The sequence below is a fragment of the Leptonotus elevatus genome, chromosome 2 (assembly GCF_054856555.1).
Source record: "Leptonotus elevatus isolate MCC_2025b chromosome 2, RoL_Lele_1.0, whole genome shotgun sequence".
NCBI classification, from domain to species: domain Eukaryota; kingdom Metazoa; phylum Chordata; class Actinopteri; order Syngnathiformes; family Syngnathidae; genus Leptonotus; species Leptonotus elevatus.
In genome coordinates, this window is record NC_141240.1 from 33,915,279 (window position 1) to 33,938,449 (window position 23,171).

Here is a 23,171-nt window from a genome sequence, read left to right on the forward strand (position 1 = left end):
TCTTAGTGGTCTGGAGTACAACAACCACAGCGTCAGCGACACACATTGGGAGAACTACATTACCCAAATAACTGGCCCAGTGACATTTCCCCCCCTTTTTATTTTAGGGACACATTGTTGTTGTTTTTTATTGAGGTGAAATGTAGTTCAGTTCAGTTGCGCTGTCTAGCTTTTCATGAACGACATTTTCTCTAACAACATTAACATGATGACGTCATTAATGCGCGCCGCAGGAAGTGGTTTCGGCGATTCTCTTGGTGCTGGCGATTGTCTCAAAGCAGGTAAATAATACTTACTTAGCTTTAGTCTGCCTTTCATTGCCACTTCATCTTATGCTTTAACGCATATTTACTGTGTCTTTTTCTTTTACGAGTTAGGAGAGCTCTTTTTCGCCCTTTCGTATTGCCTTTGTTGAATTAATACTTGCCATCATGTTGCACTGCTAAAATCGTAACTTGCACTCGAGCGTTACCTTCGCTTTGTTACCATATGCGTAAATTTCACATACTGTACATTGCTAAAAAAAAAAAAAAATACTATATAACATATAAACACCTAAACATACTAAGCCCCTATTGTTCTGACCGAACACAGTATATTTAACAATATATTTAAGTCTCCCTCACAAGTGGAATAATGTTCGTCTAAATCAGGGGCGCTCAATATACAGCCGGTTTTCCATGTTTCCCTCCTGCAGCACAGCTGAATCTAATGATCAGCAAGCTTTGCAGAAGTCTGATAACGATCCTGATTATGAATCGGGTGTTTTAGTAGAGAGAAACATGGAAAACAGGCTGGAACGAATTTGAGCACCCCTGGTCTAACTATATGACTTACTTTATTTAGCCTCTACTTAATAGCTGATACAATGTTTTACAAGTTTTACTGTTGTAAATGTTACGGGTCTACATGCAAATAAACAGCAGCATCATTTTAGGTGATACTATTTCACCCTATATCTTATAAAACAGTCAATTAAATAAATGAAACTAAAAGAAAAATATTGTAAAACAACATTGTCCATCATTTTTCAGGATGCCTCTTCCTGCAGCGCTGCTGGCCCGCTTGGCCAAGAGAGGAATTGTGAAACCTACAGAACAAGGTTAGGCGCTGAACAAAAACACATTAGACCAAAATACCCCAGCCCCATTTCGATGGATTTAATTCCTGTACCATATGTCGTTTTGTCGTTCCAGGGGCAGATGAGGAGATTATTGCTGAAGATTACGACGACAACAATGTCGACTATGAAGCCACCAGGGTGGAAAATTTGCCGCCAAACTGGTATAAAGTGTTTGACCCCTCTTGGTACGTATTGCTTGATTTCTGCAAAAAACTCATCCAGACAAATGTTTTTACAAATTTACTATGCGTAATTTAATGGAAACTAAAAAGTTATTCTCTTCATAAATTGTATTTTTCTTGGGCTTTTCAGACAATGTAACATTCTAGAATAAGTTGAAAGTCATTAAAGCCGTAAATAATAAAATACATTTCTATTTTCATGATTATGTAGCTCTTGGTGGGAGGAAAATTAGACCATTGCAAAGTAATTACCTTACTAGTAGTTTATCTGATTTTCCTAGGTTGATAAAATAAACATGTTTGCTTTATTCTAGAAACTACTATGAACATAAATTCCAAATGGAAATATTGTCATTTAGCGTATTTATTTGCAGTAAATGAAAAATAGTCCAGGGTTTTCCTTCTCTATGATCCCCCCAGGGCTGTAAATACCTTCTTTTTTTTTCTTCTTCCTTTTGTCAACATAGTGGCCTTCCTTACTACTGGAATGTGGAGACAGACTTGGTGGCCTGGCTGTCGCCAAACGACCCGTCTGCTCAAATAACAAAAGCTGCCAAGAAACAAAAAGGTTTATTACCAAACAAAGACCCCCACCCCCAACAAAGTTCAGTATGGTGTTGATATCTGTCCTAACTTTGCCTTGAATTTCAGCCGATGCGGGGGACAACAGAGTCGAGCGCCAGTCAGAGAAGACGGACAGAGAACGGGACCGAGATCGCGAGCGCTATCGAGACCGAGATCGGGAAAGAGAGCGCGAGCGTGAGAGGGACGAGCGCCGCGAACGAGACAGAAGAAAGCAGAGGAGGGAAGACGCTGCACCCTACAACAAGGCCAAAAGAGGTCCACTCAAATCTATTTTGCATTTTCACCCACAGAATATTGTGGTCTGTGACAATTTCACATACATTATAAAATGAACCTACAGCCGGCGCTTTCTGTAGGCGTAAAAAGCAGGATTTAAGAGGTTTTTGACATGAAATATTTTTTTGCAAAAATGAGGGTGAGCTTGAAATAGTTCCTGTTTTGGCACTTTTCAAATTTACTGTGTTAGTGTGACACCATCTAGTGGCCTAGAGTGGAATTACACCCCAAATAAACAGGCAGCAAAACAGTTATATAAGATGTACCAAAAACAAATTGTGAATGAAATAGCAGGACTGTGAACCCAGAATTCACAATGGAGAGGGATGTTTACTGCACTCCAAATAACGTACAAGAATTTTCCAGTGCTAAATATTGTTTGAACCTTCGCACACATACATTTGAAAAACGTGGTAGACAAACAATTCAAGGTTGTCTCTTCTCAGGTAAAAAAGATGATGAAATGGACCCCATGGACCCAAGTGCATATTCCGATGCTCCAAGGTACTCCGTCATGACACATGACTTCCTGGTCCTGTTGTTTGTAATCAAACTTGACCAAAATGTTTTTGTAGGGGCTTGTGGTCAAGCGGCCTTCCCAAACGTAACGAAGCGAAGACGGGAGCTGACACCACGGCCGCCGGGCCACTGTTTCAGCAGCGGCCGTACCCGAGCCCGGGAGCCGTACTCCGCGCTAACGCCGCCAACCAATTTGTCAAGGAGTAACATTTTGCTCTTTTTTTTTTCTTGATGTCGGAGGAGTCTTGTAAAAAGATTATTTTGTAAGCAACGAGTGTTAGCTGGGGAGACAGATGTTTTATTTAACATCTTACTGTGAACAGATGTTACTTCATTTGTCAACATTGCTGCTCCAATTGATAAAGGTTTTTCTCTTTGTGGCAGTTTGCTTTTATTTCCATATTATAGTTCTTAAACCAAGAAGAACCGATGTAAATATGTTGCTTGTGACATAATATGAATGGAACGTTTGTCAGTGGAGCCATTTGAGGACACATTTTGCTAATTAATTCAAAGATAACGTGGTGATATGTGCTGGTCTAGTAATTGAAACGGGGGCCGACTACTTTTACCTCATCTTCACTTAGTGAAACGATTACTCTTGTGCAAATTTCAGATTTTATTACAAACATTACAAAACACTATTTTGTTGTTCCAATAAGATATTGAATCATTTGCCCGTATTCAGCAGTGGTCTGTCGCTCCCACATAGTGACAAATAAAGTCATAGTCCAAAGTGAAGAGTTTCTTTTCATGTCTGTCAAGCTGGACCGTCGCGCTGCACTTGTTCTTGTCCCGCTGCAGAATACGGCCCACCTGCACAAACGAGCACGAAGGCCGACAACATGACTTCAGACACATTCAAATGATCCAAGAGTAAATCCGAAGGACTTTGGACTCACCTGTCCCCGGTGCTCCCCGAGTACAACCATGATGGCGTCATATTCACTTTTGGGCACAATTGTTTCCAACATGTCCTGCTTCACATCTGTCACAAGACAAAAAAAAAGGGTCACAATTCAGTTCAAGCAATATTTTGTAATAGAGACTGGCTATCGTTTGCATTTGCAATACGAATACCCTCAAAACATTTTCTCTGATTTGGGAAAATAATGTCATAGCAACCCCCCACCCCCCCAATATTTTTTTAAAGGAGGATTTTTTAAAATCCCTATTGATTAATTTCAAACGGTGCAACAAAAATTTCTTTTTTTTAACACCGGATAAACCTTGTTGATGCAATCCAACTTTAGTGAATCACTGATCTATTGAATAATAATAATAAAAAAGACAAATCTATGGACTTACCATCTATCAGTCTTCCTTCTTCAGTTCGACAAATGCATGTAGATGGCGTTAAGACATCCTCCACGCGCATCTGAAAGAAGACGATATAATGTTAGCAACTTGGCTTCATTTTGACCTATGATATTCAGGTTTAGTTTAGTATGAGACTTGTGAGGGACAAAATGTACTGTTGGAAGGAAATGAGAACTATAAAGCAGGACACCTCCCACAATTCAAAAATAGGTTTCGTTTTCAAAATATATATATATATTTTTTTTTCTAAAGCACATTTGAAATGCTATGAGCCTCTTTCCAAGTATTTTGGACTCATACTTTGTGGTGCACTTACGGTTTCAACTATTAATGTAGGCAATTATAGTCACATTAAGTATTTGCTGTCAGGCTCTGTTCCTTTCCCAAATGAATAAGGGTCCACTTTATTTATTTTCACCATGAATGATTCATGGACGTCCATTAAGAAAAAAAAAATGTCATGAATATCCATTTGTTCGTTGTGTATTTGAAAGTGATAGGACTAAAAAGATTGCATTGCAAGGGTTACATGCCACTCGAGCCCGACGCTGATTAACTAGGCCCATTATAGCGTAACACCGATAAATGGACTTTGGTCAATATGTGACCCGACATCCTTGTGAAAACACTGAGTTTTAAAGAAAATACTGGAGCATGTTACGTTATTTTAAATACTAGCTACCATAACAACATTTCTCAAGCAATGTATTACTTTTCTATACCATAGCTAGGACTTTTTTATTGAAAAAGAGCAGTAGGGGTGGGAATCTTTGAATGTGTCATGATTCGATTCAGATTTTTGGGCCTGCGATTCGATTCAGAATCGATTTTTGTTTAAGAACGATTTTTGATTCAAAATGATTTGATTGACAATGATTTTTGCTTCAATCTATAGAGGTGCAAGGAATTGTAATGATCTACTCCAGTCTGAGTCGCTAATGCTAATTAGCGCGCCAGTCGTTGCACTTTTGTCACTTAAAAGAACGGCTCCACACTGCAAAAAGAAAACAACTTTTATTGGAATAACTTGATGGTGACTTTTTCCTTCTACTCTCTAATGTGTCTACAACTTAACAGTGTATTAGACAGCGTGGAACCACACTGCCCCTCAGTGGCCAAACCAGGAACAACATGAACAGCTTTTCTAATAAAGGCACACACAGACAAAGGCAAGACAGTATAAAATAATTTGAAGAAAATCGATTTTGGGACATTTTAAATCGATTCTGAATCGTACTAAATGAGAATCGATTTTTTGGTACACCCTTAAAGAGCAGTTAAAAAAAGTGACCATCAAAGTCCCTCTAAAAATATCATATAGAAAACATGTGTGCCTCATCTCAATGCAGGTTGTGAAATAAATGATGCTCAAGCTGATTGGCCAAATACCTTTGAGTTGTAGTATCTGCCCCCCTTGAAATCTTTGTCCACAAAACGAACTTTCAAGTCTCTCTGGAGCCAGGAGGGCGGCGCCTTTGCTTGCCTCGCCTGATTTTCTCTGGAAAAAGAGCAAACATTTTTCTTTATTAAGTTGGGTAGCACAAACGATGCATATTGTGTGCTTTCTGTGGACAACGGACGGACCTGTCGTGGCTGGATTCTCCGTGTTTCCTTTTCCTGTTATCATTTCCTCCGTCTCTTTCGGAAGACGCTCGTTTGACCTCGTCTGAGTGCCGCCTCTCCCCCTCCCGTTGCTGGCGCTCGTCACGCACTCTCTCCTCTTTTAGTTTGGTTTTATGGGCTTTGCTGAGACGGCCTGATGGGAGAAACTCTTTGTTAGCGTTTTATATGTTAACTCGTACGGTTGCAAAATTTCAGGGCACGTTCCATGGGAATTAACGGTGATAAATCAGGATTTTGCTGAATTGACGACTGTTGGGTGGGAAATATATTTTAGTGTAATCCTGACTAAAATATCCAGATTGAGCAGTTGAACATCTATGTCATGGGTGACAAACTTTTTGTAGTTCAGGGGCTTTATTTATGTGAGCTGGACTATTAACTCATTCACTCCCAGCCATTTCCACTGAAGCAAACCCCTTCGCTCCTGGCTGTTTTACTGAATTTTGACTGGTTTTGCAAGGCCCACGAAATATTTATTGTGTTCTATTGCTATAAAAACATGGAACCTACCAAAAGAAAGATTAAAGTCTCTTCTTTCATCAGGAAATTTTTTTTTTTATCTGTTTCCGTTTTGCAGCAATTAGCTTTAGAATATAGCTAAGTTTCATCATTATTCACAAATCTATTTAGAATTGTGAGTAATTCATTTCAACATGGCCCTGGTTGATATATTTTGCTCTGCTGCCATCTGCTGGTCATTTGTGTGGTAACTACCATTTCATCAACCGTTCTTTGCAGTTGAGAGGCTGCATCAAAGCTTTCAGTATGCTCTAGCATAAAAAACAAAAAGCATATAAATACGTCTTTGGGACACTTAAAATATTTAATTTAGAACTTATTTTTTTTACATTTTTGGGAGCAAATTAGTTAAAATCATAACGTTAATTTCAAAATATGCCCCCCCCCCCCCTTTGCCTTAATGCATAGCAATACAAGTCTATTAGGAAAATAGTCATGGAAAGTAAATTATGTGTCTTGGCTCAATAAAGATTGGGAAACACTGAATTGGGGCTGCTCCAAACAATTACTTTAATAATTGACTAATCTATTGATTATTTTTTTTAATGAATCGGATAAAAAAAAAATCAATTTACATTCAAAAACAGCACCTTATTTTAAGTTGTCAGTACAGAAAATGTACATAGACATTAACTGTGATTCAGTAACTTGTTTGTTCTGGGACTAGGGATGTAACGATATCCAAACATCACGATATGAACCCTACAACATGATAATTATCACGATATTGTGGGGAGTCTGGCGATATTAAAAAACAGTCACAATATTGTAGGAAAAAAAAAGGAGCTCATACTAAAAAAAATATTGTGCTTTTGTACATACCAGCAATATATATAAACAAGCTACAATCCCTAATAACTTAATATTGAGGCATTTACTTGCTAATGCAAGCACACATTGAGTTCCTACACAGATTGACTCGCTTCACAAGCATATTACGTTCCCCTTCATCTGACCATTAGTGTGGATTGTAAACATAGAAGGGCCAAAACATGCCTTGTGAAAATTAAACGGCACTAAAAAACTAGCCACCAGAGGGTGCCACAACTGCACAAATGGAAATCGACCTGACTTTTTGAGCAGATGTGCTGCTTTTAATATCGTGACATGACGATGATATTGTGGCAGTTTTAATATTGCGATATCACGATATTGTATTTATCGTTGCATCTCTATCTGTAACGTGCAGAAAATGCAAAAATGTCATTCATTGTTTTCTGAAGTAAAAGCAGACGTTTATAAATGTAATATTTTGATGTAGGGCTGCGGAAATTAAACAATATTTACTATTAAGAGGCTGAAATTCTGAGGGAAGTATGACAATGGCTCGAAATGATGATTAACAGAGTAATCGATTATAAATACACTTATCGATTAATTGATGAACTGTTGGACATCTTCAGTGAATAAAGGCAAAAAGCAGTCAAACAATTTCTATGGTTGCGCCTCCAGTCCTGACCCAAAAACAAATCGAATCCCCACCCCCTCCACTTACCGAGGTCCTTGCCATATTTGTCGTATTCTTTCTGCTTGACGAGCTTGACGGCATACTGGTGGACTGACACCACATCGCCACCAATCGCCAACTTGACCAAAACGCGAGCATTGTCCGTGTCCAGAGCTTCAATCTGCACAGGACAGAAAGTGGTGAGAAGCAGCTCGTTGTGCATCTTCTTGTGGGAGTGATCAAAAATATATATTGACCTTTCCGTAGCGCTCTTTGTGCGCTCCGGACTCCAGCAGCACGCATCCGCCACGAGCCAACACCAGCCGCTCCTCCTCTTCCTCCTTGTCGCGCTCCTCGCCGGGCTTGGGCGGGCGTCGACGTTTGCCGGGCTCCAGATCCTTGATGGCGGAGCGATCCGCCCCGAGACCCAAGCCGATTACACGGGGCTTGTATTCATATGGTTTCACATCTCTGTCACAGAAAAACAAAACGATTGGTTATTACTGTTGGATAGAACTTGAAAAGGGGAACCAGATGCCTGAGCCACCTCATCTGACTCATCTCGATATGGAGGAGCAGTGGCTCGACACCCAGCCGCTTGTACCTAAGATGTTGTTTTGTCGTAGGCGAGATGTGGCCCCCGGGCCGTACTGTGCCCAGGTGTGCACTAGTGGTCCCCGTACCAGACCTTAAGAATCACTCCACTAGTCAAACTTTATTTGGGGTTACTTGGAGGCACCTTAATTCTTTTTCTGCCATTGACAAGAATTTTCGTCAGAGAAAAGCATCATGTCACGTGCCAGTGACGAGTCTTCTCGTCAACTACGTTTTTTTGTTTCGTTTGTTTTTTATGAATGGGTGGATTAGACTTTTAAGCGTCTCTCCTCCTTAAATGAAGCCCAGGAAGCACTGTAATGGTGAATGGTGATCACTTGATGGCAGCAGTTGCTCACTTTGCATAAAAACAGGAAGAATGTGTGCAGATCCTGAAAGGTTCCTTTGCACATAGGAGAGTGTGTCACTCTTGTGCTTTACTCTTTACCACACACAAAAAAAATATTGGGTTTAAAACACAAGTACAAAAACACATTCCTGCTAATTTGCCAAACGTTTTGTAAGTAATTTACCAAATGTGAAAATGTTTGTTGACACACATACATTTTTCTTTTCTTTCTTTTTTCTCAATGAAGGGAAGGACTGTTGAAATGTTTGCGATGTCACAAAAACAAAAACATATTAGTGTCAAAGTCACTGTTGTGCAGAAAACACTTCTTTTTTTTTTTTACAAAAAGCTAATTTTCTTCTCATTTGGTGAGAGATTGGTGAAACTAAGCTATTTTCAAATGGCGATTACTAAAGAACGGAATATGGTATAATCAAACTTTTTTTTGAATGAAAGATCAGAATCCAATCTTTCATATGATATTATGTATATTTAGTCATAGTACACGATATTCTAGTCAGCCTTGGAAATGAGTGAAAATGCTCAAAATCGGCTGGCATGGTTTTCTTTTAGGAAAACACTTGGCAATGAAAGAGTTAAATTGAGCCACATCCTGATTACCAAGGGTGTGTAGACTTGTGCAACTATATTATTGCAGCCTTTTATTTTACCTCCCCTACTAGGAAGATTTCTTTCTTCTTTCCAATTGAGTTGTAAGAGTTTCAGGTCACAATAATGGGAAAGGTTTTGAAATGATTTGTGTTGATCTCATTTTTTTATTGCACAAAAACCTGGCATCCAAACAGGGCTGTGTCGAATTTTCATTCATCTATGCAATAATATAGGATTGCCCAATAATTTTACTTATGATGAAATACACGACAACAAGACTTACTGTTTAAATGTGCGCCCAATGCCTTCCCCTTTCCTCCAGCCCATCCCCTTCAGTATTGCTAGGCCATAGCCTTCAACAGGAACCCGCTCATAATCCTCATCTGTTGACTGAGGTGAACACACATAACACATATAAGCATACAATCGGACCAGCCACATAATGACCATTTGCACGATATTGATAGTATGCGCTCATTCCATCTACTCACAGGTTGTGGTCGCAGCTCCACATTTAAATGGTCTCCATCCTCAAAGCCATCAGGCACCTTGTTCTGTGCCAACAGGGGGATGGTGAGGTTGAGGTTGAGGTTAGCCTCCGACTGCAACTCCTCCAGCTTCCGCCTTGAATCTACCACAAGCAAGCAAGCACAGGAAGTCAGCCATTACTGTGAATGTATGCGGTGGTGTACTTGAGAAGGTTTTATAGACTTTTACACCCTATGTTTGAAAACATATAACAGCTCTTTTCTACTCTGTATCAAAATATACTCGCAAACAGTACACTTTACGGCAAATGATGGTGCTCTGCAAGTAAACACACCTTCAATGAGCTCTTTAACAGCCTGAGCCTCCACGGAATCATTTTCGTGAGTTTTGTCTTCACTCCCGTCGCCGTTCAGTTGATCCGATTTGCGAGTTCTGTCTGCATCTCCAAGGTTCTGGTCCTCTTGGTCGCGGGCCCGCCAGCGGTTCTTCAGGATCAGAGGGATGACACGTTCCGTTGAACCTTCAGATGGCTTCGTACTAAAAACATTACACAAAGTTAGCGAACTCACAATCGATTTTACACTTAGCGGATTTCTAAAAATAATAAAACTGCACCCAAAACCCAAATGAAAAAGCCATTTTTGACGCCAGCGTTTCAAACAAAACACGGTTAGCATTAGCTTACCTCTGTAATTCTTTCCTGGTGATTCCGGTCAAATAATCTATGTCATCTTTCGCTGACACGGCGTCGCTGCTCGGAGGTTTGAATTTGCTCAGAGTTTTAGCAAAGCCGAACGAAACTGATGTTTTCTTTTCGCCTTGGTCCTCCGAAGACGAGGGGGAGCACGAACCATTGCCGTGCGACGCCATTGTGTTCTGGTGACGTCATGTGGAAGAACAGCATCATGGGAGTGGTAGTTTTTTTCTGGGTGTTTTAAAGCGAGCGCCAACAAACGGCCAGACATCATCATAGATGGTTTTGAAAAATGTTGCACTGGCTGTAAAAACTTTTTAGTTTTTTTCTTTTAAATGCCACCTCAAAAAACCACACGTAGTCCGTAATCATAGCGGTCAGTGTTTGGTTGGAAAATGTATTATTATTTTTCATGTACAAGTATGCACATTATTATTATTATTATAATAATTATTATTATTATCAGCATGTTTTTTTTGTGTTTCATGTTTGATATTTATGTACATAATTGATTATTTGTCTTTGGCAATTTATTATACAGCAGTGATTACCTGAGGTTTTTGTTGTTGTTGTTGTCTTTTTCATGTATTAATATGAACATTATTAAAGGAGAACCTGCTGAGGTTCATGGCAAATCTTTTGGCGTCATCAATTTCTTGGAGCCATAAGGACAATGTAAGAACCTTCTTTTTTGGTGTTGTTTTATTTTTTACATGTAATGAGGTATGATTGCCCGTTGAATGTTGTTAATTTTGCTTCATTTGTCCTGAAATAAAATAATAACCTACAAGGAAACACATGGTCCCTTTGCGCATGTTATGTGTCAGGTGACCTCTGACTCCACCGGTTTGTGAAAAAGCATCACATAAATTCTTCAGTGCCAAGTTAGAAGGTAGATTCATCATTCTACACTTTTTCCTACACACCGGACACGATCGATCTCCTTTCTCCTCCCACCACTCCTTCACACACGCGCGGCAGAAGCTGTGACCGCATGGCAGCATGACAAGATCTTTAAAGACGTCCAAACAAGTCGGACAGCAAAGATTGTCCTCAATTCTTCTCGCCATGATCCTCGTAGAGACACCGTGTCAGTGTACAAGCTTCCAACTTTCACTCTCAGGAGAGTCGCAGTTCATCTGCCTCAGTCATAAATTCAGGAATGATTCGATGTCTATGTGCACTTCCTACTTCCTGGAACTGCGCTTTTGTTTTCAGACTTTAGTGGATGACTGTCACGCCCCAAGCTTAACAAACAAAAACACACTTTCACCAATGTGCTGTAAAGCCGGCATGAAACAAAAACAAAGCAGAATCTATTGCCGGAAGCTAATGTCAGAAAGGAAAGAAAATGGCATCTTACGGTAAGATGCACTCTAAAAACTGTTGGGTGAAAATGATCCAAATTGGGTCAAGAATGGACTGACACAACTTTTTGAGTTATTTAACCAAAAAAGTAAAAGAAAAAAAAAGGGTTGTTTTGTGGGTTATTCGTTTGACCCAACTTTTTGGGTTGATTGAATAGCCCAATTAAACTGGGTCAAAAATGAACCAACCCAACATTTTGAGTTATTTAACACAAACAATTGAGTGAAATTAAATTAAGAACCCACAAAGCAATTCAATTATTGGAGTGCTTGGTGGATTGATCATTTGACTCTACTTTTTTTTTTACTTATTAAGATTTAACCCGGGCGGCACGGTGGTTGAATGGTTAGCACGTGCAGAGGACGTGAAATCGAGTCCGGGCTTCAACTTTCCTGGGTGGAGTTTGTATGTTCTACCCGTGGCAGGTCAATTGACCACTCCAAATTGTCCATAGGTGTGATTGTGAGTGTGGATGGTTGTTCGTCTCCGTGTGCCCTGCAATTGGCTGGCAACCAGTTGAGGGTGTACCCCGCCTACTGCCCGAAGCCAGCTGGGATAGGCTCCAGCGCCCCCAACAATCCTTGTGAGGACAAGCGGTTAAGAAAATGGATGAATGGATTTAACCTTACAACTTCCTGCTTAAAATGTGAAACTTATACTGTGAGCTATATCTTGTTAAAATGTGAAACTTACTAAACATGAAATTAATGAAATTTAATTATTATTTTTATATTATAACTTGATATAACTTTTTTTCTGGATTGGCAGCAATACACTTCTGTAACTACAATTTTTTTCGGGGGCAGCCAGAAAAATTCTTTTGAGTTTGCTTAATTTGAACACGTCCAGTTACACTTGATTAAGGTCCATCTTTTATTCAGCAACCATGTTCAAAATAAGTAATGACGATTCCCCCCCTTCAAACTTAAAAGAAGCATGAGACCACTGAAATGTAGCAAATGGGAGACTTTTGTTGCTATGTGGGGTAGATCTAGCAGCAGGTAGATCTCCTGATACAAAACAAGGGGCGGTACTTTGAACTCCTTTCCTTCCCTCCCAAGCTTCCGCCCCTCAACTTCCCTTTTGACCTTCTTAGTATTTGTCCTCTTGTTCACTATTTCGCCTTCCAGGAGCAGCGTGGAATCTCTTTCCTTTCTCTTGTGGACATCTCCGCGATCCGAGTCATGCAGCTTCCCAGCTCGTCGTGTGCAACAATAGACGCTGGGTGTCTTGAACGCACCACGCCTGCACTTCAATGACACCTCGGGCTAAATTGTTTGTTTTGCCAATAACGCTAATTAAAAAAAAAAAAAAAACACAACAACAACAAAAGAAAAAAGAAATATAGCCCATTGACCGTGCCAGAGGAAAGTGGTCCGTATTGAATTTACAGCGGAGAAAGCGGAGATGGAGGTAAGAGCTTGTTCGGAATGAAAAGTGTGCTACTTGGTGACGTCATAAGTCAAAAGAGCATGTCAGGCATTGATCCATAGAGCGACACGTTTATAAGCAGCTTGCCAGATTGTGTGTGCGTGCGTGCGTGCGCGAGCATGTCAATGTGCCGCCCCGCTCTCTCTCCCCTCTCTCCTCTCTCCTCTCTCTCTCCTCTCTCCAACATCTCTCACTAGTGTCCAAATATCCCGTCAGCCGCGCGCATCCTTTCGACTTTCTTTCTCCGGGACGTGGCGGCGGCGGCAGCGGCACTCATCACTGCAGCCACCACGCTTGCGCTTTCTCCACATCAAAACATACATTCCACAGTGCAGGATTTAACGTGCACCCCCGGGCGGCCGGCAATGTATATAGACGCGTTCAAACGGATCCTCTTTGAGCGGCTCAACTGCTTGAAGAGGATGTGTGTGTGTCAGCGCCACGGCAGGTCAGTAAACTGGATTTCCACCATGCATCCCTCGCGTGCACGCGTGGAGTGGGCATACGATGTCATGTGGTGTACGGGTGCTGCGAGTCACGTGGACAGGTGGAGTTTGGGCGCAGCAGTTGATGCGAGTGAGCTTGCAGGTGGGGTTTTTTCACCCCAAAGTTTGCATCTTAAAAAAAGGTCAACGTTGCTTCTCGTGAGGGCGTCCAAGTAGTTGTTTTTTCCCCCCCATTCATCCATCCATTTGCTTCTATGGTGCCCTGAGATACAAACTGAATTTGTAACTCAAAGCACTCGTATATCTCAAATCATTGTTCCCCATTTAGATGAATGGAAATGTGTTTAATCGGTTCACAATTAAAGTGTTTTTAATGTGTGTTTTTTAAATAAGGAAAATAGCTCTCTATTTTAGTTTTTTTAATTGTGTAACATAGAATAATGTTATTTAATGGAATTTAAAAATACTCAACAGTTGGTGCATCATGATTTAATGTTTCGATTCAATTAATTGTGTTGCCCCTTCTGTTGTGCCTGCCTTGTCCACCAGAAGGCAGTATAATAAAGTTATATACTCACGCAATGAAAATCATCACCAAGACTTAGAAAGTCAAATTTCCTAATTATGACACATTTCCTTAAAATGTGTTGGATGACGTCATTGTGTCGAGGAGAGATGAAAAGATTCTCTTTTTAACACAGGAAAGGACCGCATAGTTCAAATGAATTAGACTCCGCTTTTCATAACGGACATTGTGCAACGTTGCGTATTGCTGACGTAAGTCTTTAGCTTGCGGACTTTACCTGTAAAATATTAGCTTAATAATAAAATAAAGATGCAGATGCTCATTGTAGTTTTTGAGAAGGATAGCTAATAATGTCTTTGATTGATTTTGGAATTGATTCTATGATAAATAGTAGAAAAATGTTCCGTTCATGTGGAGCCACCCCTTGATTATCCACTTGTGACAAAGGGGGGAAAAAATACCATCGATCAAACTCAAACTAGTGTTTTTTTTTCTTCCAAATGATTATTTAAATCTTCAGCGTGAAACTCAAGTGTCTTCAACGTTGGTGCCCCTTTGCATTAACTATTGCTGCCGTAACGAGTGGGTTACAACACAGCAAATATCAATGCTAACTCTTAGCCAATCATTGGTAGCATTAAGCTAGTGGGAGTATTCTCAAGACAATGTTTAGAATACACAATGTTGTCTTTGTTTTATCTTTAGTGTGACATTAATAAACAGCTTTAAGCTACTTTTTGAGATATTGCCGCCGATTGTAAATTGAGGTGAGTCACTACCACCTTAGTCCTAACAGTGCTCATATCTTAAGTTTTTGCTCGCAAGTCAGAGCAAAAAAAAAAAAAAAAACAGTAGGAATGACGGCTATCTCAAAAGACTTGTGAGTTTCGTCACTCATATCTCAAGGCCCTGCTGTATTTTCCAACATTGGCTGCCTGGTAGCATACAATGGTGGTGTATGCTGCTGCTTTTCGAGCAGACGTCTCCGACCTTCCTGTATGGCGTTTGAATGTTAGCACGTCAGCTTAACTCATTCATTGCCATTGACGCCTATAAACGTCAAAAATTCATTTGAACTATTTCTATTAGTTTAACATTTGTTCCCACTTTTGTTAACAAGAGTATGAAAACCTAGACATTTAAAAAAAAATGTAAAAAAGAAAAGAAAAGATTATTAAAAATTAGAGGCGTAAGGCGATTAAAATTTTTAATTGTTATTAATTGCATGACTTCAATAGTTAACTCACGATTATTCACAAATTTTACATCTGTTTTAAATGTACAATATTTTTTTTTCTAGGTTTTCATACAAAAATGTTAAACTAATAGAAATAGTCTAAATAAATGTTTTTACGTCTATAGCCGTCAATGGCAGTGAATGAGTTAATTGAACATTCTAAATTTGGCCATACAGTGGTGCCTTCAGGTTCAAGTGGCCCGATTTACAAATTTTTCTCGATACGAGCTGAACTGATACGAACAAAAAAATGCGGCAATAATTTTTCATTTCATTACATTGTATTTAATTACATGCTTTTATAAATATTATTGAGAGCATTTTTTTGTTTAAAATGTTGTTTTGTTGGGAAGTTGAAATGGATTGTTAGCATTCCCATTCATTTTGATGGAAACAGATGATTTGACATAGACTTGTTGTCACGTATCGAATCAAACTTGCATCTCAAGGCCGCCCCCCCCCGGCGACTGAGTAGCGACCAGTTCAGGGTGTCTGTCAGCTGTGACTGACTCCAGTTCACCTCAACTAGGAAACTCGATGGACGTTTTGTGGACTTCCTCGCCCGAGGATGCGCATAACGGCCTCAAGGTATGTGTTATTTGTCGAGGGCGTGTCCCCGCGTGACGCAGCGGAGTGACGGATGAGTTTGCGCGGCCCTGACTTTATACTCTGCTCTTTTGCTCTTTGCAGTCAAGGATGTTGTGATGAATTTGTTCTAACAATAACACAGCAAAGCCCGCTCTGGCCTTCTCATAATCACGACGCTAATGGTCCCAAGTTTGTTTCACCCCGTGAGTGGGAATGCATGTGGACGGGCAGCATGACTAACAAGAAGGGAAGAAAAAGCCAGGCGTGTTCATCCTCTGTCATCGGAATGCATTGGGGAGTTGCTGATTGCCTAATTAGGTACCTCCCGTGTCCTTCGGCTTTATGCATATTCATGCTGCTGTTTTAAGGTGAGGCAAAAACGGTGTGTGTGCACACGTGCGCGCGTGTGTTTATGTGTGTGCGTGTGTGCAGTTTACCCTTGACAGGGCAGGGCTACGCAGGCACATTCTCCCATCTGTGGTCCAAACCTTTGCTCCCAGCCACTGCATTTAGATTCTGCACTTGTAGTCTGCTCTATTCTTAGTCCTCCCCACATTATGCCAAATCTCAACAACAACAAGAGCAACAACATTCCCATGTTTACCTTTTTCAGCGCGATTCAATTTGGATGGGATAAGCCGCCGTTAAGTGGTTAAACTCGGATAGCGTGAGCGAGTCAATAAGAGATCCACGCATGGCGTTCCAATTTATACAGGGCCGTATCTGAAATGTCAAGAAAGCAATGAATCCGTGTATCCTTGAGTCGGATGTGAGTTGGACAAGTGGGATCAATATTGGGTGGTGAGACAGGCAGGCGAGGGAGGGGTCACCTTCAGCCGGCGCTGTACTGAATCAGCACCATCGCACTTGGAAGACACACACACCTGAAGAAGACCTGCTTGGGTGTGACCTTCCTTGTGAATCACTAATTTTGTTTCAGTAGAAGCCAGCGGCCTATTGGGTTACCACATCCACATACGGTATGGTGACTCGACCATTTTTGGGGGCGGCAAAAGTGCTCACATTGTACTTAAAAGACCGTGTAAAGGAGAATTTGCACGATCAGGATTTTTGGATTGTTGATCAGTGAGTATTAAAAAAAAAGGATCACCAATCCGATCATAAAAAGAGCAATGTGTCTATGGAAATAACTTTGTATTATTCTTATTAATATTTTTAATTTTGCTTTATGCGATCAGACTTTTTGGAGTCAATCAGCAATCAGCGATTTAATAAAAAGATGGAAAAATATATTTATTTAAGCAACTTGTATATTTACTCTACAGCCGACCACTACCATAGCGACAATACACATATAATTGACGCCCATTGAAATTTATTGAGAAAGAAATATTAAACATTAAATATAACAAAATAAATTTGCATAATCACTCATAATCTCAAAATAACAAAGAACAATAAAAACACTTCCGTATATGTTGACCCGATGTTACCCGAGTGTTTCCGAAGAGGACCAAAAGAGGGAGCATTATAAAATGGTGACAGCCAAAAAAGGTTTGTTTTGGAAAATACTTGCATTTTAAGGAAACTCACTTATATAAAAAAAATAAAAAAACACAACAAAAAAAACACAACAAAAAAAACAACATCCGTTTTTTTATTTACAGTCGTTTCTTTCTTCCTGAGTCCGAGTGCTTCCTTGTTTGGCTCCACTCCGTTCAACGTCATAATAGGCTCTTTGCACAAATCCACTACTTCCTGAACTCAAAACCACTCCTTCATTTCCTGTCTTTCATGATTGGACAAACGGATTAATCCAGGTGTGCCTGACCTCAGTAACCACGACGACAATAGCCAGATACACCTGGATTAATCAGTTTGTCCAATCATGAAAGACAGGAAATGAAGGTGTGGTCTTGAGTTCAGGAAGTAGTGGATTCGTGCAAAGAGCCCATTGAAGAGCCATGACTCAGTTTTCGTTTTTCCCCACACACATGAAGAGTTTTGGTTGTAAATATTGCACATGTTTAATATTCAAGGCCTGGGACACACAAAGACAATGGGGGTGTTTTTGTCACATTTTTTTGTCACGTGAGGTGTGGAATTTGGAGCCAAAAGCAGACAGGACATGGAAGATGAAAAACCGAGAGTCTTTATAGGCAAAAATACAAAGTAAAAACAGAGAGCAGGGTTGAATTTGGATGGCCTCCGGAGAAAGAACTTGATGAAGAAACCTTGAACAAGAATCCTTGGGCTGAATGCAGAACACACAGAAACCTGACAGACATGTCACTGAGCAAATCCATCTCGGGCAAAGCACAATTTTATATGACAGAATGAAAGTCTATATGATAAAATAAGAGTGACTAATACATCACAAGGACCCAAACCAAAACACAGTCACAACAATTTTTGCCCTGTCTCAAACAAGGACATCCAAAGCCCAGACCATATTTTACACTTGGCACAGCGGGGAAAAATATGGATACACTATTAAAATGTGTATATAGACCTGCAAAAATAGGTGAAGTTAGCAAATGATGAGAAAAGCCATACATGTATGTGATTTTTATTTTATTTTTTTAGATTAGACAGAGATTCTTTTAAATGCCAGAAGCTGGTGGTTTATAGTAGGGGTGTGCCAAAAAATCGATTCTCATAAGAATCACGATTCTCATTTAGTACGATTCAGAATCGATTTTAAATGTCCCAAAATTTATTTTATTTAAATTATTCTATACTGTCTTCCCTTTGTTTGTGTGTGCCTTTATTGGGAGCGCTGTTCATGTTGTACCCAATTTGGCCACTTAGGGGCAGTGTGGTTCTACGCGGTCTAATACACTGTTAAGTTGTAGCCACATTAGAGAGTAGAAGGAAAAAGTCACGATCAAGTTATTCCAATAAAAGTTGTTTTTTTTGCAGTGTGGAGCCGTTCTTTTGAGTGATAAAAGTGCCGTAAGTAGCGCAAAAAATTAGCATTAGCGAGTCAGACTGGAGTAGATCATTACGATTCCTTGAACATCTATAAATTGAAGCAAAAATCATTGACAATCAAATCATTTTGAATCAAAAATCGTCCTTAACCGAAAATCGACTCTGAATCGAATTCCACACCCAAAAATCGAGTCGTGAGACATTGAAAGATTCCCACCCCTAGTTTTTAATCTACCATAACATGCACTCTTGTACTCATAGAGCCAACAACATCAAACAGTTCTCTTAAATAAGGTCACGGGAATTATCTTGTGGTTCATGCTTTCTTGTTCAATTTCCTTCATGTCGCTGCTCTGCCTTTTTTTTTTTCCACCCTCAGAAGTAGACCCCAAGATCCCAATCGGTCAATATCTCAACTGCGGTTGACTTTACCTCTCTCGCTGTCCTTTTTTGTGTGTGTGTGTGTGTGTGTGTCATGTCATATTCCATTGGAAAAAAGAATAGCAAGCCTATTTTGACAAAGTAAGAGCTAGAAAGTACGGAAAGAAAGTAATCTCTTTTCAAATGTAAAGAATAAAAAAAGTCAAATGTTACCAGACAAAAAAAACACTTTAAATTTTTAGGATGTTGATTCGATTGAAAAATAAAGAAAAAAAAGTGCAGTATTGACCATTTTTCATATGTAATTCTCAGCTGATAGTTTGCTGAGATTGTCTGCGCTTCCTGCCGAGAGCTCATCTCCGGCCGCAGTGTGAGGCGTAATGCGTCACGGCGGACTAAGTGAGAGGACTTCTTTTCTCAGCGGTATTCCTCAGCACAGCCGTATGTACACAGCACAACATGCACATGCCTTCCTTGACCTTGATCCCGTATGATCAAGTGTCTCCTAAGAGAACATCACCCCCACCCTGTTGTCACTTTCATTTGTGCTCTCAACAAAAGTTATGTTTATTTATAATGACCTTCATCACAAAAGATTTTCCTTTGAATCACTGAATTCATCTATAGTTGCACAGTATACGGACGGACAACATCACCTTACTTCCACTTCTAACTTTCTAAGTTTTTTGTCTTTTCTTGCAACTTTCTACTTTCTTCCTCCTCACACTAAAAGTGTGGTACTCGGATGCGTCGCCATCTTTTTTTGTTTTTTGTTTTTACCTCTACTTATGTATTTCCAGTGAGTTGCAGACGTGGACACACACACTGTGGCATTTTCCCCGTAGAGACCGGAAATAATGTGAAAACGCCACAGAGAAATCAATGTATTCAAGTTAGTGTTGCTTAACTCATTCACTGCCATTGACGGCTATAGACGTCAAAAATTCATTGGAACTATTTATTTTAGTTTAACATTTTTTTCCCCACTTTTGTTAACAAGAGTATGAAAACCTAGAATTTTTTTATTGTACATTTAGAACAGGTATAAAATGTGTGATTAATTATGAGTTAACTACTGAAGTCATGCGATTAATTACAATTAAAAATTGTAATCTCCTGACGCCCTTAATTTTTAATAATCTTTTCTTTTCTTTTTTTTATTACGTCAGGCGATTACAATTTTAAATTTTAATTAACTCGTGATTAAGCACACATTTTATATTTGTTCTAAATGTACAATAAAATATTTTTTTCTAGGTTTTCATACTTTTGTTAACAAAAGTGTTTTTTTTATACTAATAGAAATAGTTCAAATGAATTTTTGACGTCTATAGCCGTCAATGGCCGTGAATGAGTTAATGAGTGGCAACGCAAGATGGCCGCCATGCATACAAGTAGTTCCTGAAAACCAAGATTTCTTGAAAGTAGATCATGAGCAGAACACAAACAAATGATCTGTTGAATAGAGGTACCCCGGTACACGTTTATATGAGTATTCGGCTTAGAAAAGCGGTAACCCAACGTCTCGTTTATTTTGTTTTTTTCCACATGTTTTTCATAGCCTTTTAAAACCCAAATATTACCAATATTCAGATTTTGCAAGTGTCCCAGGAGCTGTTTTCTAATGTAGACCCTGAAGTATGGTTACATTTGACTAATCTTAAATATGAAGCCCTAGAAGGTCAATCTAGAGATTTGCTTCTAACTACATTCTACATGTTTGCATATACATGTTGGAAATATGCTAAGGCTGTGAACTACAGTATGTAGGTAACGTGTACACCGTTTTTCACTATTATGGTTTCCCAAGTGTCCTTGAGTGTCCGGCATGAGTCGCCCTTCCCCCACTGTATAAGTGCCTTTGTTTGCCTCAAATGTTTTCTAGCACAGTTATGGTGTACAGTTAACTAGCTAACTATACCTACGTTAAGAATATGCAACTTCCTTCAGATAATCTGCTGGCATGTCCGCTTTAGAGCGCCTCGTTGTTGGCTGTGAGTGAATGTACGCCATGCAGAGAAAGGTGAAATAGTAAAGAGTGGGAAATATTATTATTATTATTTTTTTAAGTCAGACTTGACAGCCAGCATGTGGACAATGGCTTCGCGTTGGCGTGGCCGCTTTAGAGCGCCTTGTTGTCAGCCTTGAGTACATACACATCATGGAAGGAAGTTGGAAGAGTGTGGTCATTTGTTTTTTAGAGTGTTCGACTTGACGGCCAGCGTATGGGCTGGGGTTGTGCGCTGGTATAGCCAATTTAGAGCGCTTCGTTGTTGTACAGATATATATTAGAAAGATGCTAGCCAACGTAGCATCCATTTTTGGTAGAAGTGCTCTTTGATTGACAGTTGAGAGGGCCAGAGTATTCAAAAGAGCACACTGCTTTATTTTTCATGATTTTAACGCCTGATTTTTAGGGAAATGGTGATTTAATTAATTTTTTATATCATTCGAATCTGGCTGACGATGCTAACGCTCACTTTCCAAGGACTTAAACGCATTATTATCATGAGTACATTTAAATGCGTGTTACTTTCAATGTCTTCATGTGCAACTTCAAACAGTTCGGACTAAACTGTTCGTAGTCACCCACCGGCGTAGATTTGAGATTTGCTGGGTGCGTGCGGAGAAGCGCCACAGTACTTTTCAATCCATGTATTCTTATCAGCTTTTTCATGTACTAGGTCGGCACTGAGTGTGTAATGTAAGCACGCTCCCGTGCTTTTCCATGTCACTGTGTAGTCTATGTTTTTCCAGCCACAAGCATTTAATCTTTTATTTTTAAATCTGCCACTGCTGTCCATTTTGTGCGTGGCACTCGCGTGGCCTAGATTTGGAAGCGGGCGAGCAGGACGAAGCTTTAGTTCAGTCCGTGTGACAGCCGCAGTTTGGTGGGAATGTCGGGAGGGAGAGGTCAGGTCACGCGTGCCTGAAAAGATGCCGGTTGAGGAAGTCGGAGGTGTGAGGAGGCTCTTGCGCACACTCCACTTGTAGTTGGGACGATCTTAAGGTCACTGCTTATTTAAGATGCTTTACTTGGATGACCTCAGCGTCACCCCTGGGAGGATGCTGCGGGAAGATTAGAAGCGGCATGTTTCACTCCACGTCACAGCGGAACAGAGCGGCTTTGTTTTTGCTGTGCGTGATGGGGAAAATCATGGCCTCACTTGCTTTGCACAATGCAATTTACAGCTGGTTTATTATCTCATTCACTGCCATTGACGGCTATAGACGTCAAAAATTCATTTGAACTATTCATATTAGTTTTTTTAATTTAATTTTTTCCCACTTTTGTTGACAAGAGTATGAAAACATAGAAAATTAATTATTGTACATTTAGAACAGATATAAAATGTGTGATTAATCGTGAGTTAACTATTGAAGTCATGCGATTAATTACAATAAAAAAATTCAATCACCTGACGCCCCTAATTTTTAGTCATCTTTTGGTTAAAAAAAAGATTATTAAAAAAATGTCTAGATTTTCATACTCTAAAAAAATGTTAACCTAATAGAAATAGTTAAAATGATTTTTTGACGTTTATAGGCGTCAATGGCAGTGAATGAGTTCATTTTTGTTTAAATTATTTTTTAGTCTGTTATATTATATTATATATTATATGTTTATTATTATTCTATTTATATATAATGTATTATTATTATTATTATTATTATTATATATTTATCATTACTTTTTTATAAATTGTTTAGTATTAATATTTTCAAAAAAATATTTTATTTTATATATGTGACTTTAAAAAATACAATTTTCCATGTTATTCTGTTTTATTTGGTTATATTTTCTGCTTTTATTTTGTCATTTTGTTTCCCTTCTTTCAGTTTCTTTCAACCCAGTTTTTTTCATCATTGCCCAAACATTTTTGTTGTAGATCCATCTCATGACGAGGATTTTCCCCTTGGATTTTTTTTTTTTTTTTGGTGATGTATATGTAGATAACGAAATAAG

At 39.4% G+C, this 23,171-nt stretch overlaps 3 protein-coding genes across 8 annotated transcripts in view; 2 read left to right on the forward strand and 1 right to left on the reverse strand.

Moving 5' to 3' along the window:
- Positions 1-138: 138 nt before the first annotated feature.
- On the forward strand, positions 139-3,426 carry pqbp1 (polyglutamine binding protein 1). The gene is made up of 7 exons (XM_086069972.1): positions 139-281; positions 1,035-1,102; positions 1,197-1,308; positions 1,773-1,873; positions 1,957-2,145; positions 2,613-2,670; positions 2,742-3,426. The coding sequence occupies exons 2-7, from the start codon at positions 1,036-1,038 to the stop codon at positions 2,890-2,892; spliced, it is 678 nt and encodes a 225-aa protein (XP_085926098.1). The 5' UTR covers positions 139-281; position 1,035; the 3' UTR covers positions 2,893-3,426.
- On the reverse strand, positions 3,285-10,522 carry gpkow (G patch domain and KOW motifs). The gene is made up of 11 exons (XM_086069967.1): positions 10,324-10,522; positions 9,973-10,175; positions 9,641-9,780; positions 9,433-9,539; positions 7,852-8,065; positions 7,643-7,775; positions 5,590-5,761; positions 5,395-5,503; positions 3,994-4,063; positions 3,588-3,673; positions 3,285-3,501 (listed from the first exon to the last, which is right to left on the reverse strand). Exons 1-11 carry the CDS (start codon positions 10,506-10,508, stop codon positions 3,370-3,372), a joined length of 1,551 nt encoding a protein of 516 aa, XP_085926093.1. The 5' UTR covers positions 10,509-10,522; the 3' UTR covers positions 3,285-3,369.
- Positions 10,523-12,764: 2,242 nt separating this feature from the next.
- magixb (MAGI family member, X-linked b) overlaps positions 12,765-23,171 on the forward strand; it is a 68,228-nt gene continuing 57,821 nt past the window's right edge. For 3 of the 6 annotated variants that reach the window (XM_086068435.1, XM_086068440.1, XM_086068441.1), the window contains exon 1: positions 13,325-13,579. In XM_086068435.1, the coding sequence (XP_085924561.1) occupies positions 13,497-13,579 (83 nt within the window). In that variant the 5' untranslated portion in view covers positions 13,325-13,496. Of the gene's footprint in view, positions 13,114-13,324; positions 13,580-15,905; positions 15,929-19,516; positions 19,646-23,171 lie in introns of those variants that run through there. The other 3 variants (XM_086068439.1, XM_086068438.1, XM_086068437.1) reach the window with 3 other exon arrangements.